Raw genomic sequence first — 16,265 nt, 5'->3', positions numbered from 1 at the left:
AAAACACCAAAAATCGCTTAATTATGCTCAAAATTTTGCCTATTAGTCTAGTCTTCAAGTCTCATGCATTGTACCTATTATTCTTCAATTCTTACCAATTAGTCTTTAACACATGTACATTCACTGTTATAAAAGTTCTTTTTCTCTTTTATTTTAATATGCTATGTTTTTTGTTCATAATCATTTTTTTAGTTTAATATCCCTGTTAATTTCTCAAAGATTAGAGAACACCATTTATTTTCTATTGATACCCATTGACTTGCTTAATCAGATGAACATTCAATAAGATGAAGATCAAGTCGTATATACTCGGCATATACAAAGTAATATATAGAAGTTAATGGAACGCTTGAAACAGTATAGTCTATAGTCTAGTCCATAGCTAGCTATGTTGTTGACAGTTCTACAAGCTGGCTTCTTGCAAGTGCTGCTTAATTGGGCCAATGCCTTGAGTACCACCACATCTCTTCCTGCTTGTAGTGAGGCGATTGCACAGTTACCTGCATGCATGCATGAAACGATGTGTTATGCAATTCTACCTAAATTTAGGTATACATGTACCATTGACTTTGTACGTTGTACCTAAATTTAGAGACAGTTGCATTATAATAATACCTAAATTTAGGTAAACTGCATGCATACTCTACTTGTGTACATGTGCATGCATACATTCCCCATGCACTATTGCATGTATAATATTATGCATGTATATATGCATGTAATCTTATTACATGTACTTATTACATACAACTACACTATGCTGATGAGGCCCAATAAGGCCGAAACTATCTGACTATCATGGCAGGTGGTCCATAGTTGTTTGTACATCAGTATATAAATACAATCATGGTGGGTATAAAATAGTAATCATGCATGCACTGTCATCCTATAATAATTACAATCTTACCAGATTCACTTGTGGCATCAATAACAGTGCTCCCTTCAAAAGACAGCTTCTTTATAATGGCTGTCAGCACACAAATCGGAATCTTAGCAGTGGATTGATCAATACAGGGGAAGAAATTGGACCGCCCTTCCTCAACGAAGTTAAAGTGGTCCTCCTCCAGCTTTCCACTGAGTGAGTAGTGTCCCACTACCACACATCCAATTGATGGGATAAATCCCAGTGGATGAGTGGAATCTAAGCCACCTATATAACAATAATGTTATGGGCTGTATAATAATTATTATGTTTAGGCCACTCCAAGTGACACTCTGGTTTCTGGTCCTGAAGTTTTTCTAATTGCATGCGGGCGGGCGGCTTTTCTCATTATGTCATTATCAATTTCACTATTTTGCAAATGAATATCGTTATCACACTATTTATTTTTGTACCACATGGACCATTCTGCGCATGCGTAGTAGAAATAATGAGATAGAAATCCAATAATGAGATAGAAATCCAAGAATAAAATCTGATGCAGGCGGTGGACCAGAAACCAGAGTATCACTTGGAGTGCATGGCCTCATAGTTATGTACGATAATTACATAATTAAGTATATATACACACAATTCCCTAAATTTAGATCACATGTGTGCACACACAAAAATTATACCATCTCTAAATTTAGGTCACTGAGTAGGCTTCCTAAATTTAGGTTGCTTTGCTTCACATGGTATCTACCTTCAAATTCAATGTCATACAGGTGTACACTGGGGCCTACCGAAAGCAATCACGGACAGACGTTAGGGAGGTGCAGGATTTAGCAGGTCTCAAGAATGATCAGTTGCTGGCAGTCAGAAGCTGTCCAAGCAGTAACATCAAGCCATGGATTGCTCAAGTTCGATCGATCTCATATTCAGAGGTAGGAGTTGTCTGGATGGAAGGGAAATACAACAGCAAATGGAGAGGAGTGGCAAAAAGACAGGATCCAGAAAACAAGAGGAAGCGAATTGAGTGGGAAGATTCAGTCACGAAATCCTCAATACTCTTGTACGATTTCCAGTTGACATCCACCGGTCATCTACGTACGAAAAGACAATAAAGAGTGTATACCAAGAGCTAAAGCAAAGTAACACCTAATGTTGTGTATATTTCATTCTGTTTATCGTGATACAAAATATATCTCTGTTAGCTTCTCCAAATCTAGTATGCTAAACAGAGTCAATAAAAACAAGTTAACACAATCATGGAATACAACAATAACATAACAATGCATAACAATGCAGATAAGATTTACAAATAGACAAAAAATCTAACAATTTTTGTTTCACTTAACTAATGAAAGCACCGCGGGTGCTGATGTCTGGTGGAGGTGCCAAAGCTACATAACATAAAACTACTAGCTAGCTTTTATACACACATTGATTATAATTATCATGATGATAATTTTGCTGCATTGCAATCACAGGGAAACTCAAGTAGGGGGTAATGATCGACCATTATTGTTGTTAAAAACGATCGAAGCCAAAAATTCAAGTCTAAAATTAATGGCTGCAAGTCAGCAGAGCTTTGCAGCTCTCTTCTCACTCTTGCAGCTACCAATAGCTAGCGTTCTAGTGTAGAGCTAACTACTAAGTAGAGTAGCAACACTCGGTGAACAAGTTTTGCTACGGACTCTTCTGAAAAGGCTGCAATGGCATTCCAAGTAAGCAAAACTAGGCATAACTCGAGAACAAAGCTTTATTTTGCAAATTCACAAATAGCATGCCAAGAAAACATTACTAGAAGCCTATAGAAACTCTTACTTGCACTTCATTGATCCTTGAGCACCTGAAATAGTCTACACACACACACACACACACACACACACACACACAAACACACTACCGTACCTCGCTTGGTATGATAGCACTAATGACCAGTATGGAACAACTGTCAGGAAGAAATGATTCTTCAATTGTCAGTTAGTGCTATTAAACTTACACGACAAGTCAATGAAAACATTTCTAAGGTCAGAGTGCATGTCACTCACTAATAAAACAGTGAATTCTATTCTGATCTGCAAAAGAGAAAGGGAACTTTTAACAGTGAATGTGTTCTTTAATTATTACCCATTAGTCTCAATAAAAATCATCAACGAGAATTATATTACAACATCACAGACGTTTCTACATAATTTTCTAAGGAACTATAATTATTGGTGAAAGAAATCTTAGAGAAGAATTAACTGATCTAGTAGCACTGACTATATAGCACCTTCCATACGTATATACTCAGTATTAGCATACTCATTATTGAGGCTATAGTGCTTCTATAAAATCATATACTTTCTACCAAAATTTGGTAAAAATTGCCTAATAGGATTAGGTTGTCATAATGCTCAATGCTCCACTCCTATTAGTCTCAAAATTATGCTAACATAATTGGGCAAGGCCTATTGAAGAGATCATTCAAAGTTGAATGCATATTGAAATGTGTATACTCACAACCACTAAACCACAAAGCTGTGACAGCCACCTAGATCTAGAGTGCTTTGTGGTTTAGTGGGAGTATACTCATTTCAACACTGATTCAACTTTGAATGATTTTCAACCTAGTTGAAAAGCAATGTAAGTAATTCAGAGTCATTCTAGCTACTATACAGTATAATTATTATAAATTTCAGAACAGAGGTATTTGGACAACAATTTTATTAATGATCAGTGCAGCCTCTTTTTCAAGGAGCTGACTCAGTTCACCAGCTATGTATAGCCGGTTATTCTTGGTTTTGGTATGATAGCAATGACCAGTATGGAACAACTGTCAGGAAGAAATGATTCTTCAATTGTCAGTTAGTGCTAACTTACACGACATGCAAGTCAATGAAAACATTTCTAAGGTCAGAGTGCATGTCACTTAATATGTCTAATGACAGTGTTTCCAGTGCATGTGTTTATGGCATTGTCGGAGTCAGTATCTAAGTATACCATTGCTACTACACTGTGTGTGGTTTTGACGCAAGTGCGTGACTATTGTGGCAATTATCAGGAAAAAACGCAAGAAAAAACGCACGTTTGCCACAATAGCCACGCACTCCGCGTCAAAACCACACATCATTTTTTACAGTGTAACCTGTAAATACTAGGAGCACTGGAAACACTAGCTGCCTGCTGTCACTACATATATATATATACACCATAAAAGCAAGTATACACTCTTGTTGCCCATGCAGTGAGTGGGCAGATCAAAGCAATCCAGTGCTCAGTATATGGCATGTTGCATTACTGCCATGGCTACCATATTATTGCACTGCATTATATAGCAACTAATTCATCATTATATTATATGCATGTACATGGATTATATGGCATAATGCACTGCAGTAGATTTCTTTAAGAGATATCCATTTGGACTTATGCCCCACCATCTCACCCAATACTCATTTGGTCCCTTTTATAGGCTATTACTCTGTATAAGAAAACCTAAATATTTACTATGGAATTCAGCAAACTAATGAATACACTAAATACCTTCAAAACACATAATTATCTTTTAATATAATTATGACCAGTCAGACGAGTTTAACGTCTTGGGCAACAAGTTAGTTATTGCAGGCGCCCTCGTGCAACATGCCATATATTGCACTGGAGCAACATAATGCCCGAGGGCCGCAGTAATACTTATTATGATACACTCTATATGTATAGTATCATGAATATAAACACGTATTATGTTATAGTTGTGACACATGCACGAGTGCCACATGGGATATATTGGCTCAGTAGTGACTTAGGCCCAAAGGCCTCGAGGGCAAAGACACTACTGAGCCAATATATCCAATGTGCGCACGAGTGAGCTGTGTAACAACTGATTTGTTGCATTCCTTGTGCATTCCTTTCCATGTACACATCACTCGTTTTATAGGACAACTAGTTTCAACTACTTGTGGTGGCTGTGGAATGCACCAGACGCATGAAAAACTTTTCCTGCCTACCACTGAATCTGTTTAACAGTGTTATACTATAAAAGGGACCGTTTCAGGTTACTGGGTGGAGGGTGGGCTTTAGGTAACTTCAGCCATACTATGCCAGTATCTAGATATTGGCACAGTTCAAGGCTTGACCTGTGCCTTATGGCAGATATTGGCACAGTGTTTCCTTTGATCTGTGCACTCAAAATGCAACAAAACACATTATTGCATGCAGAACAAAGAGATATTATTTTGGATACAATTTTTTTTCATGAAGCTGATTCAATTCACCCAGCTACAACTTGTAGGGATTTTTGATTTTGGCATGCCAACAATGACTAGTAAAGAACAGCTGTCAGGAAGAAATGATTCTTCAATCGTCAGTTAGTGCTAACTTACAGACAGGTCAATGCTAAGGTCAAGTACATGCATGTGTCGCTGACTATCTAATGACAGTATTTCCGGTATACGGCAGTGTGTTTATTATGCACGGTATTGTGGAGTCAGTATCTAGTACCATTGCTTATGTTAACACTGAAATACTGTAAATACTATAGGAGCACTGGAAACACTAGCTGCCTGCTGTCACTATAATTATAGTATACATACATAATTATTATATACACCATAAAAGCAAGTGCACACTCTTATTATGATACACTCTATATGTAGTATCATGAAATAATTATACACGTATTATAATAGCAAACACATTATATTGCATGCAGAACAAAGAGATATTATTTTGGATACAATTTTTTTCATGAAGCTGATTCAATTCACCCAGCTACAACTTGTAGGGATTTTTGATTTTGGCATGCCAACAATGACTAGTAAAGAACAGCTGTCAGGAAGAAATGATTCTTCAATCGTCAGTTAGTGCTAACTTACAGACAGGTCAATGCTAAGGCAGACGGTATTTCACTTGCATCCTTTAAAAATCATTTACTGTAAATCAATGAAGTGTAATTTAGATTGTTGTGTACTGTTTTTGTGTATGTAGGTAGGTAACTGATTTGGATTAGCTACTATTCTGCTATTTTCTGTTACCTTTGCTGTATGCATAAATTTGTTTAATAAAAAAAAAAAAAAAAAAAAAAAGTACATGCATGTGTCGCTGACTATCTAATGACAGTATTTTGTTTATTATGCACGGTATTGTGGAGTCAGTATCTAGTACCATTGCTTATGTTAACACTGAAATACTGTAAATACTATATAGGAGCACTGGAAACACTAGCTGCCTGCTGTCACTATAATTATAGTATATATACATAATTATTATATACACCATAAAAGCAAGTGCACACTCTTATTATGATACACTCTATATGTAGTATCATGAATATAATTATACACGTATTATAATAGCAAACACATTATATTGCATGCAGAACAAAGAGATATTATTTTGGAATTAAGTTATAATTACAGTTTTTTTTGCATGAAGCTGATTCAGTTCACCCAGCTACGACTTGTAGGGATTCTTGGTTTTGGTATGCCAACAATGACCAGTAAAGAACAGCTGTCAGGAAGAAATGGCTCTTCAATCGTCAGTTAGTGCTAACTTACAGACAGGTCAATGAAGAAATGTCTAAGGTCAAGTACATGCATGTGTCGCTGACTGTCTAATGACAGTATTTCCGGTATACGGCAGTGTGTTTATTATGAATAATTATACACGTATTATGTGACAGGCTCTGGGAAAACCAGACTATTGGAGCAGAATTTAGTATTGAGCTACAGCTAAATTTATGCCTACAGTATAAAATCTCAAATAAAATGTTATTGATGTATAAGTATCTACAGTCCTTCTACTACCTCTCTGTAAAATCTGATGCTCTAAATCCAACTCTTTCCATCGAAACGCTTCGTCCAAACTTTCACTATTACCTTATTTTTCCTAATTAAGCAATCTTTGAGAGCCGTTTTTCTCGATACTACATTTTACGGCTTCGAGTTTCCAACGCGCATAACTCGGGTATGAAACTAGGTATGTGAACACTAAGCATATCATTGTGTAGGCAATGCTCTGCTCTATCACTTGGTACATTAATCACCAAAATTTTAGTCTGCTCCAATAGTCTGGTTTTCCTAGAGCCTGTCACAGCAATAGCAAACACATTATTGCATGCAGAACAAAGAGATATTATTTTGGAATCAAGTTATAATTACAGTCTGTTTTTTTGCATGAAGCTGATTCAATTCACCCCGGCACAACTTGTAGGGATTCTTGGTTTTGGTATGCCAACAATGACCAGTAAAGAACAACTGTCAGGAAGAAATGGCTCTTCAATCGTCAGTTTTATAGTGCTAACTTATACAGACAGATCAACGAAAAAATGTGCTATGTCGCGCAGACTGTCAATTTTGCCTAACAACTTCCAATTGGTTAATTATGACGTCACCAATTCAGCTTATATATTGGCAAGCGTTAAACTGCAAGATCATTCTAGCCTTCAAAACAGGACTTCAAATATTTTTGAACAAGCTGAAAACCTTGAATTGGACTTTTTGGATAAAGGTAATATATTTTAAGTATAATAATTATGAAGACTGCATGCTAACTGTAACAAAACTAAGCAGAAGAACAACTGATAATCATGTGCATATATAATGATGTTTCAATAATTTTTCCTCATACAGATCTTACTTGATTGAGAGAACGATTTGAATCAGTAATCTCGCTGCAAGTCAATCAGTGAGTGTGCTCCAGTGACTTCGTTTCATTGTAAAGGAGACATGTGAGTATTGACTTTGTGTGATTGTGCATGTGCATGTGCATGCATGTGTACTTTATTAATAGACTTGCTTTCCAGTATGGTCAATAATTTTGAACTTCTTTATAGCTATATATATATACTACCTGACCTTAACTGCTTGTTATAGCTGCCCTTATAGCTGTTTTTTCTGCAGAACAATATCTGTCATTGATCAAGCGGTCAGCTATGGGAAGCAAGCCTTCAGAATACAATGGTGTCAACTGTGCTGTATGTGGGCGAAGGCTTCCTGCTTGTAAAAAATGGAGTGGCTTTCAACTGCAAACCATTGATCGCCTGGTTCGAGTAGACCAAGTCTATGTCTTCCTAGGGGGCCAGTACTACCGAATCATGGGCCTACCATCCTATTATTGTCCGACAGATTTTTGGAAACCCAAAGATGACTACGTACAGCAGCAAGAGGAACAAAGGAGACGTGAAGAAGCTGAAAGACGCCGAAGAGAGCAAGAAGAGCAAGAGGAAAAGGAAGAAAGACAGAAAGAGTTAGCGAGACAGGCTGAGGAAGAAAGAAGACGGTTAGAAGAACAACGACAACTGGAGGAAGAGAGGAGACGTCAACAAGAGGCTCAAGCGGAAGCAGAAAGGAAGATGGCTCTAGTACAAAAAGAGGAAGAAGCCAGACAAGCACTAGAGGGTGGTGCAGTCACTGAAACCGGAGACGATAGAGTCACAACTGAAGTTCAGGTGATGACATCAGTGTACAATCCTTTCTCAGCCAGTGAGAGCTCTCAGGTCGAAGTACAAGCAGTGCAGACACGATACAATGAGAACATTCCCGATGAAGCAACTTTTCTCGAGAGTGAAACAGTCGAGGAAATTGATACAGTCACCACTGATATTGTTGAATCAGTGCAATTCTCCATCTCAAAGATCAAAGAGGGTGATGAGCTCAGTGGTTGGTGGTTGAAGGCGGCTCAGACGCTCTTGTTCACTCATTACATGCAGTCCAACAGTTTTCCAACTGCAGAGAAGGATCTACTACTCGACTCACTAGCCATTCTCCAAACAGACCTGGGAGATACCGATTGTCTCTCTCTTGCGGACTCTTTCTCCTATCTTGTTGATATACGACCCATCGATATTACAACAACTTTCACCGTTGATGACTCCCTCCCCCTGACAGCAAAAGTGGCCAGCCTTCTACTGCAAGTGGCCAAACACCTCAAGGAGACTAACCTTTGGATGCAACGCTGTCTATATATGTATGTGACGTCTAAAAGTGACGATGGAATGATGCAGAAAATGTACCTGGAGGCGTTTTGCAAGGATTGGTCTGGCCATAACTTTTTGAGGTTTTTCGAGTCGTGTAAAGAGCGACTACAAGATGACAGTCACAAGAAAACATTCCACCTGATTCAAACATACTGTGTGCGGCCTAAAGTGGTCATGGATGCCTTGGATAGCCAGCCTCTTAACGTGCCATCAGTCGTGGAGACAGCCATTGAGAACGAAGATCATCAATCTCTAGTGGATATAATCCATGAAATTCGAGCATCAAAACTCGTCTCAAAGAATATTTTGGACTTAGTAGAACATGTTGCTAACGAAGTCTATCAAATTCTTGGCACTTTTTCCATTAAGCTCGATTTTGAGCAGCAGTTACAATCCTCAATGGCAGCAAGTAAATCCACTTTCCTAACTTTGGGAAACGGTCATGAAGGTATGTCTGTTAGCCACATTGCTCAGTCAATAATCACGCTCTACTGTGCCTGTCAGAAGTTCAAGGGATGGTTTCCACGCAGGACCCAGCTGGTCTCCTTACTGCTTCTTGTGTATGCAGTGAGATACGACAACAATTTGCTTATCGAGGTAATGACTGGCGAGGGAAAGTCCCTGATAGTGGCCCTATTTGCTATAATTCTAGCACACCAGAACAAACATGTCGACGTGGTGACCAGCTCTCCAATTTTGGCCTTAAGAGACGTGCAAGAATGGGAGGAATTCTTCCAATATTTTGGAGTGACCGTCACACACAACACTGACCTCAACAGAACTGATGGTGCTGATATGGACGATGTGAAAACCGAATGCTACAAGAAGCAAGTCGTCTACGGCACAGTGGGCAATTTTGCTGGTGACATACTCCGCCAGGAATTTGAGCACAAGAAGATCAGAGAAGGTCGACGTTCTGATGCCATAATCGTCGACGAAGTGGATATGCTGATGCTGGATGAAGGAGTTCAATTCAACTATCTCTCGCACAATGCAGCCATTTTACTGCACATTGAACCAGTGGTAGCTGCCGTCTGGGGCATGATTGGACCACTGAATCTAGCCAGGACCACTGCTGGAGAAATCCTCTATGCTGGTAGTCCCAAGCTATTCACTCAGGCCATATACGAATCACTCGACCCGGAATTTTCTCTAGTAGAATCTCACAACGCGGTCTTGAGTACAGCTTTTCAGCTGGGAGTTATAACTGTGGACGAGTTCGAGGCATTACTGCAGGAAGACCAAGAGATTAAGAAGGCAACCATTGAAGGGTTCACAATTGATCACACACTGAGGATGATCTCAGGCCTGGCTGATTACGAAAACATGCCCGAGTTTAAAGCCTTCACTATCAATAGTGAGGGGGCACTGGAGGCCGCTAACACAGTCGAAGATTATTCATCTGCCGAGAAGCTCCTAATGCTTGGAAACGGTCTGGCCTGCATACTCAATACACGTGAAGAAATCATCGACAGAGGCACAGAAATCATGAAAACCAAGCTCAACTTTTCCGGCACTGAAATTGAGGCTACCATCAAGCTGCCAAAACTAATGGAAGAGTTTGTTGTGAGCCAACTCCCAGTCTATGTAGAAAGTGCCCTGCGTGCCCTTCACATGGAAGAAGACAGAGAATATGCCATTACGAGAGGCAGGATAATTCCGATCGATTTCCAAAACAGCGAAGTTATGGAGCTCAACAAGAAATGGGGAGGAGGGCTGCAGCAAATGCTTGAAATGAAACACAATTTATCGATGACCTCCATCTCTCTGGTGACCAATTTCATGTCCAATGTGGAATTCTTCTCCAGATACAAAAGAAATGGAGGTATCTATGGTATGTCTGGTACACTTGGACTAGACGCACATAGCAACACTACTACCATTCTCAGTGAGCTGTACAACACTCAAGTATGCAGTATCCCGACTTTCAAACTCAGAAAACTTTTTGAGAAACCGGCTGTAATTGTAGAGAGTAATGAACAGTGGTTTAAGAAGATTGTCGACACCGTCAGAAAAGAGAGTCAAGAAGTTGCTCCCTGGAGGAAGGGAAGGGCCTCACTCATTCTTTGTGAAGACATAAAAACTGCCGAAGACTTGAAGGACTACTTCGTGAAGACTGAGCACTGGCCAGAAGACAAGGTGTACTTGTATGCTCACAGCAACTCCAAGCAACTCTCTACCATCAAAAAAAAGCTTGGTCCGGGTGAGATCATCATTGCCACTAACCTCGCCGGTAGAGGCACTAACATCAAAGTGACGAACGATGTCAATGCTAGTGGTGGTCTGCTCTGTCTGGTGACGTTCCTGGCTCGAAACAGAAAGGTGGAGTTACAAGCCTTTGGTCGAACAGCCCGTGGGGGAAAGCCTGGATCTGTTCGTTGCATTCTCAACTATGCTGCCATGCCGACACAGTATGATGGAATGAACATAGAGGAGATCAGAAATATGAGGGCTGAAGAAGAATCGATACGTCTCAGACGAATGATAGATTATGACATCAAAGAAGTTGAAGTTCGAGAGAGATTGTTCAAAGAATATTGCCTGGCTCTGGTGTACACATATTCACGCAGCGACCGTAGAGACGATCAAAGGATCATCATAAACTCGCTCAACGAACAGTGGGCTCAGTGGCTTTTAATGAGGAACGATAAAGTGGAGAAGCTGCAGATGGAAGACCTGATTTGTGAACTTGGAGTGACAATCAGATATTGGGATCCTTATTCTATCGATGGACTTAAGGACAAGTCACTCTTCTCTAAGTGGCTTTTGAAGATGAACAGAAATGAGGTACCGAACTGGTCCGTTACAATTCCATTTGACCCTACAGCCCCCATGACTATGTCCGTTGCCAACTTCTACCACTACATCCAATTTGGAAACCAACTCCTTATCAGCGGAGAAAGTGGGGAGGTTGTGAGAGCACATGTGTACTACACAAAGAGTATAGAGTTGGAGCCACAGTACTCGGCCATTGCCTACTACAATCGTGCCTACGCCGCCATCACTGCTGAGATGGACAACCATAAACAGAAGGCCAAAGATGACATTCAAGCTGCAATCTCGAGCCTAGAAGTGTACATCAGTGAGGTGTCTACAGTGTCCCAGTGTGTTGCCATTGTTCGACAGACCAGAGAGTTTGAGCGAAGAGAAGTGGATGATTACGGTGAGGGAGAGGTAACAGCCAATTTGGATGCCCAGATCCAAGCTCGTTTCGAGATCCTTCGTTTTCTACGAGAGAAAATGCAAGAAGCCATTGAAAAAATTGACTCCATCAGTGGGGACATCATTGCCACACCTGTTGGTATTTTCTCTCTCATTCCGGATGCCGACTACACCACTAATGTTGAGCTGGCGAGAATGTGGACACTGGGATTTGAGATTGTGTACACGATTGAGAAAAAGCCTCGTTTCTGCTGGGAGGGGCTGGTTGTGTTCTTGTTGGGTGTGGCTCAGATTGTGGCTGGTGTGCTGCTGACAGTGTTCACGGTAGGAGCTGCGGCACAATTTGGAATGGCTCTTATCGGAGAAGGCATCTCTGACTGTATTGACGGTATTGAGGGTATGATAACTGGGGAATTCAGTTGGGCAGAATGGGCCATCACCAAGGCAACTGGTATCGCTATTTCTCTCTTGACAGGAGGTGTGAGTCGTCTTGCTTCCACTGGTCTCAAGGCAATCAAAGCTGGCTACAAGATTGCTAAAGTTGGGAGACAGCTGACGGCCATCCCCAAGATTATAAGCAGTACTACCAAAAGTGCTGCTAAAGCAAACCTGAAAACAGCTGCCAAGTATATGGCACAAGAAGCTGTCTTACAAGGTGTCTCATTTACAACTGCCAAATTCATGAACCTAGCTCTCGAGGAAGTTACTAAACTAATTGGACAAAAAATGAAAGAACGTTTTGTCGGGATAATCCGAACTTCTTTCACTTCTGGTTACCTGGGAGAAGTGGTTGACGGTAGGTTCATTGCTGAGTTGACCTCATACTATCAACATCAGACCGATGTTCCAGCCTCCATGATTGTGAGTGGTAAGAAGATCTTTAGCAATGTTGGGGAGGCAGTTACTAGTGCACTCAACTCCAACTCAGACGTTAGGGAGTGACTAGCTACAACGTCTCTCAGTTTTTCTCGCAGCTTTCACAGAAGAGTAAGCAGTTGAGAGGGATTGCAAATCTTGCACAATCTGCCATCGTTTTGACAATTGTGACCGACACTGTGGCAAGCTTGAGTTTTCTTGTCGATGAGTTTCCCACGAAGATGGAGGATGTTTGTCGGCAATTCATTACAGATCAGAAGATCATAATGTCCAGCAAATCAGCTGATCCATACAGAGGCTACAGCTGTGCTAGAAAATTCAAGAGCGATCTCGCTGATCACGTTGGAGATGTCTTTGCCAATGCAGTTGCAATTCTTTTGCAGGGAAAACTGCGCCCACTTGTCAACCAGTATACAATGACGAACAAAGTCGGCCGCTTGACAAACAAAGTCGTGGGGAAGTACATACTCAAGACAGACAACACTATACAAGATCTCAAGAGTATGCAGCATGCCAATTATATACGTGCAGTTAGTTTTGACACATCTGGGGCCGGACCTGTAAATAACATAAAAGTGGCCAAGCTCTACGCCAAGGAGATAGCCAGCTCGGATACTCCTGGGTCTCTGATGGAACTGAGAGTAGCTGCCGAGCACTACGGCCAGAAGGTCACCATTTTTACTGAGAAAAATGGAAAGCTAGTCAAAGACAGCTCTATAAATCCGTCAAATAAGAAGACGCACGATGAGATTGAGTTAGTGTATATCCCTCCGCCGGATCCCAATTCAGTGGGTCATTATGATGTCTTGATCAGTGGAGTTCGGAGGAGGGTTGAAGCAGACCAGAGCAATTGTTTGTTCCACGCCTATGCCTTCTCACGAGACCCCAGCCTCTCACGCTCACAACTCAAACAAGAGGCTGCTAAATTGAGGCAGACTGTTGTTACTGACATCACAAATGAGCCCGGTAAGTTTGCCGAACATATCAAGCTTAGAGTACAGATGGATAATCTGCGCAGAGGCAATCGATTCGCCATGATAGGAGCCGGACCACCAAATCATAAAACTAAAGTTCTGGATGGCTTCTACAAGCAAGCAGTGAAGGGAGATACGATTTTTACTATGTATGAGCAAGTCAACACTATCAAGTGCAAGGCTTGGAGAAGATATAACAAAAACCTCACTGTCGACAGTAAGAATGTTGTTCAAGAAACAGATGCTCGGCTGTCCGAATTTAAAGTTACGATGGATAATCTCAACCTAGTAGATGCCGCTGGCATGCGTTGCTGGCATACTAAGGCAGTGGTGGGCATGATAAGCCGTTTAAATCCGGATCCTAGGGAATCAGAAGTATCCTATCACTTGTGCCCTAGTAGAGGGGGTGCTAACGCAGGAGACCAGTATGCCAACGCCATCCCTGCAAGCCCACACTACAACAACCTCGAGAAATACATCTGGTCTAAACCACTGAAAAATGTGCTTGCCAATCATGACTTCACTATGACTGTGAGAGGATATTGTGGACCTTTGACTCAATCCTATCAGGGTAAGCGTGATATAGACGATCAAACAAAGGCATTACTGGATTTGAGGTATGCCTTGGTTGAAGTGATTGAACCAAGAGCGTACAGGTTGCAAGATCCAACAACTTTCACTGTGCATATCCCACCTGGAGCCACTGTAACTCAGAAAGACCTTGATGATATAATCGAGGCTACACACCAGAAAGAGTCGGATATTGGAGCTGACACTGACCTTGCTGCTCGAACAGTCACCTTCTACATGCCTCAGGATTATGAGCTGTTCACTCCTATAGACCTCACTTTGTTGCAGTCCAATGGAGAGCTATATCCTGGGGAGTTGACCCAAGCAAAGGTCAAGCAGAAAAAGCTGAGGATTAACAAGTCCCCGTACTATCGAAGCAAGCCTAAGGGTACCAAAACAGCTCAAGACAAGATTAATTTTGCCAACGACTTTGCCGCTTTTGCTGTTTGAAACTTTGAACGTTGCATGAACTGAGATATAATATTTAGTTGTATATATTAGAGAGTTTAGTTGTAGTTTTATGAGTCCAGTAGTATTGTCATCAGCTAGAGTAGGAGTTTTGAACAAACCACAAAACTGTACTTTTATAGCTAGCTATTATAGACTTTCAGTATAGTGATGCTTATTTTTTGAAAAGTAGTAGAGCGTTAATTGTTGAGAATTGTAATTTAGTGCCTTAGGCAACTCAGCTATTATACTCAATGTTATATAAAAACCTGAAAATAAAAGCACAGCGCGCAGAAAAACTTTATGGCAATAAAACTACAGTACTAACAGACTACTATTAAAATTAATACAATCTAATTGTGGCGAAAAAAGTAGGAAATGATTATTTCTAAAAATAACGATAATTATTCCTATACATGTATAACTTTTCCTTTACAATGTACTGATCACTACATGCACATGTATAACTTTAAAAAAATATGCCGAAAGTTCAAATTAATGGTTGCAAGCTTGTGGGTTTGCAATGGCAGCTCTTTTCTCACTCTTGCAGCAGAGGAGGTAGGACACGCATCACGTGCGCTTCATAATTTACAGTCCAGGTTTAACTGCAAAGATTTAGACAAGGATTTGTGCATGAAAAGTGAGGATCTTCAAGCAGCCAAAACAGCAGTGATCCCACGGTAATTCTCTCTAAAATTTTAGCTATCATGCAGTGAAAGGATAGTACTAACTACATGTACTAAGACAGCTGATCCATACAGAGGCTACAGCTGTGCTAGAAAATTCAAGAACGATCTCGCTGATCATGTTGGAGATGTCTTTGCCAATGCAGTCGCAATTCTTTTGCAGGGAAAACTGCGCCCACTTGTCGTCAACCCTGAGTATAAAATGACAAACAAAATCGGCTGCTTGACAAACAAAGTTGTGGGAAAATATATACTCAAGACAGACAATGCCTATATACAAGATCTCAAGGCCAAAACATTGCTCCCCAAAGGTATCCGTTATAGAGGGGTTCCACTGTATACTATTAATTTCTATAACGCAGTTCTCTGCAGTTTTAATAACGAAAAACAAGCTCGCTCGCGATTACTCGACAAGTAATTGCACGTTATCAATGACGACGTGCAATTACTGGTTCCGAATGTGATACACAGTCAGTTAATAGTACTGCTTCACTTGTACAAATCCCGGTGCACTAATAGTACACATCATAATTATACGATTATGTATAATTATACACATGTACTTACGACTGAAAGAGATACTTGTCGCAGTGTAAGCAACTTATTTCTTGTCCTTTTATTATAGACATTGTTCGTATATATTCTTCACAGAGTTTTTCATGGCTGCTTAGTAGCCTTCCAGTTTGCAATGGAGATAGCTAGCTTTGTTTTTGAACCGAGCCCCT

At 40.5% G+C, this 16,265-nt stretch overlaps 2 protein-coding genes and 1 long non-coding RNA gene across 3 annotated transcripts; 2 read left to right on the top strand and 1 right to left on the bottom strand.

The window, feature by feature from the left end:
- Nucleotides 1–210: 210 nt before the first annotated feature.
- On the bottom strand, nt 211–16,250 carry LOC135352394 (uncharacterized). The gene is made up of 4 exons (XR_010399774.1): nt 16,108–16,250; nt 1,666–1,965; nt 908–1,150; nt 211–500 (listed from the first exon to the last, which is right to left on the bottom strand). It is a non-coding gene; the product is annotated as an uncharacterized LOC135352394 (long non-coding RNA).
- On the top strand, nt 7,137–13,072 carry LOC135352388 (uncharacterized). Its single transcript, XM_064551577.1, has 3 exons — nt 7,137–7,357; nt 7,480–7,577; nt 7,750–13,072. The coding sequence occupies exon 3, from the start codon at nt 7,782–7,784 to the stop codon at nt 12,927–12,929; it is 5,148 nt and encodes a 1,715-aa protein (XP_064407647.1). The 5' UTR covers nt 7,137–7,357; nt 7,480–7,577; nt 7,750–7,781; the 3' UTR covers nt 12,930–13,072.
- On the top strand, nt 13,085–15,087 carry LOC135352389 (uncharacterized). Its single transcript, XM_064551578.1, has one exon. It carries the CDS (start codon nt 13,085–13,087, stop codon nt 14,855–14,857), a length of 1,773 nt encoding a protein of 590 aa, XP_064407648.1. The 3' UTR covers nt 14,858–15,087.
- Nucleotides 16,251–16,265: the final 15 nt, after the last annotated feature.

This window comes from Halichondria panicea, chromosome 1 (assembly GCF_963675165.1).
Source record: "Halichondria panicea chromosome 1, odHalPani1.1, whole genome shotgun sequence".
Classification (NCBI taxonomy): Eukaryota; Metazoa; Porifera; class Demospongiae; order Suberitida; family Halichondriidae; genus Halichondria; species Halichondria panicea.
Note: the sequence above shows the minus strand (reverse complement) of the source record. Positions and strands in the feature narration are given on the sequence as shown.

Excerpts from the sequence above, each read along its gene's own strand:
- LOC135352389 (XM_064551578.1), top strand. The coding sequence starts at position 13,085 with ATGGAGGATGTTTGTCGGCAATTCATTACAGATCAGAAGATCATAATG.
- LOC135352388 (XM_064551577.1), top strand. The coding sequence starts at position 7,782 with ATGGGAAGCAAGCCTTCAGAATACAATGGTGTCAACTGTGCTGTATGT.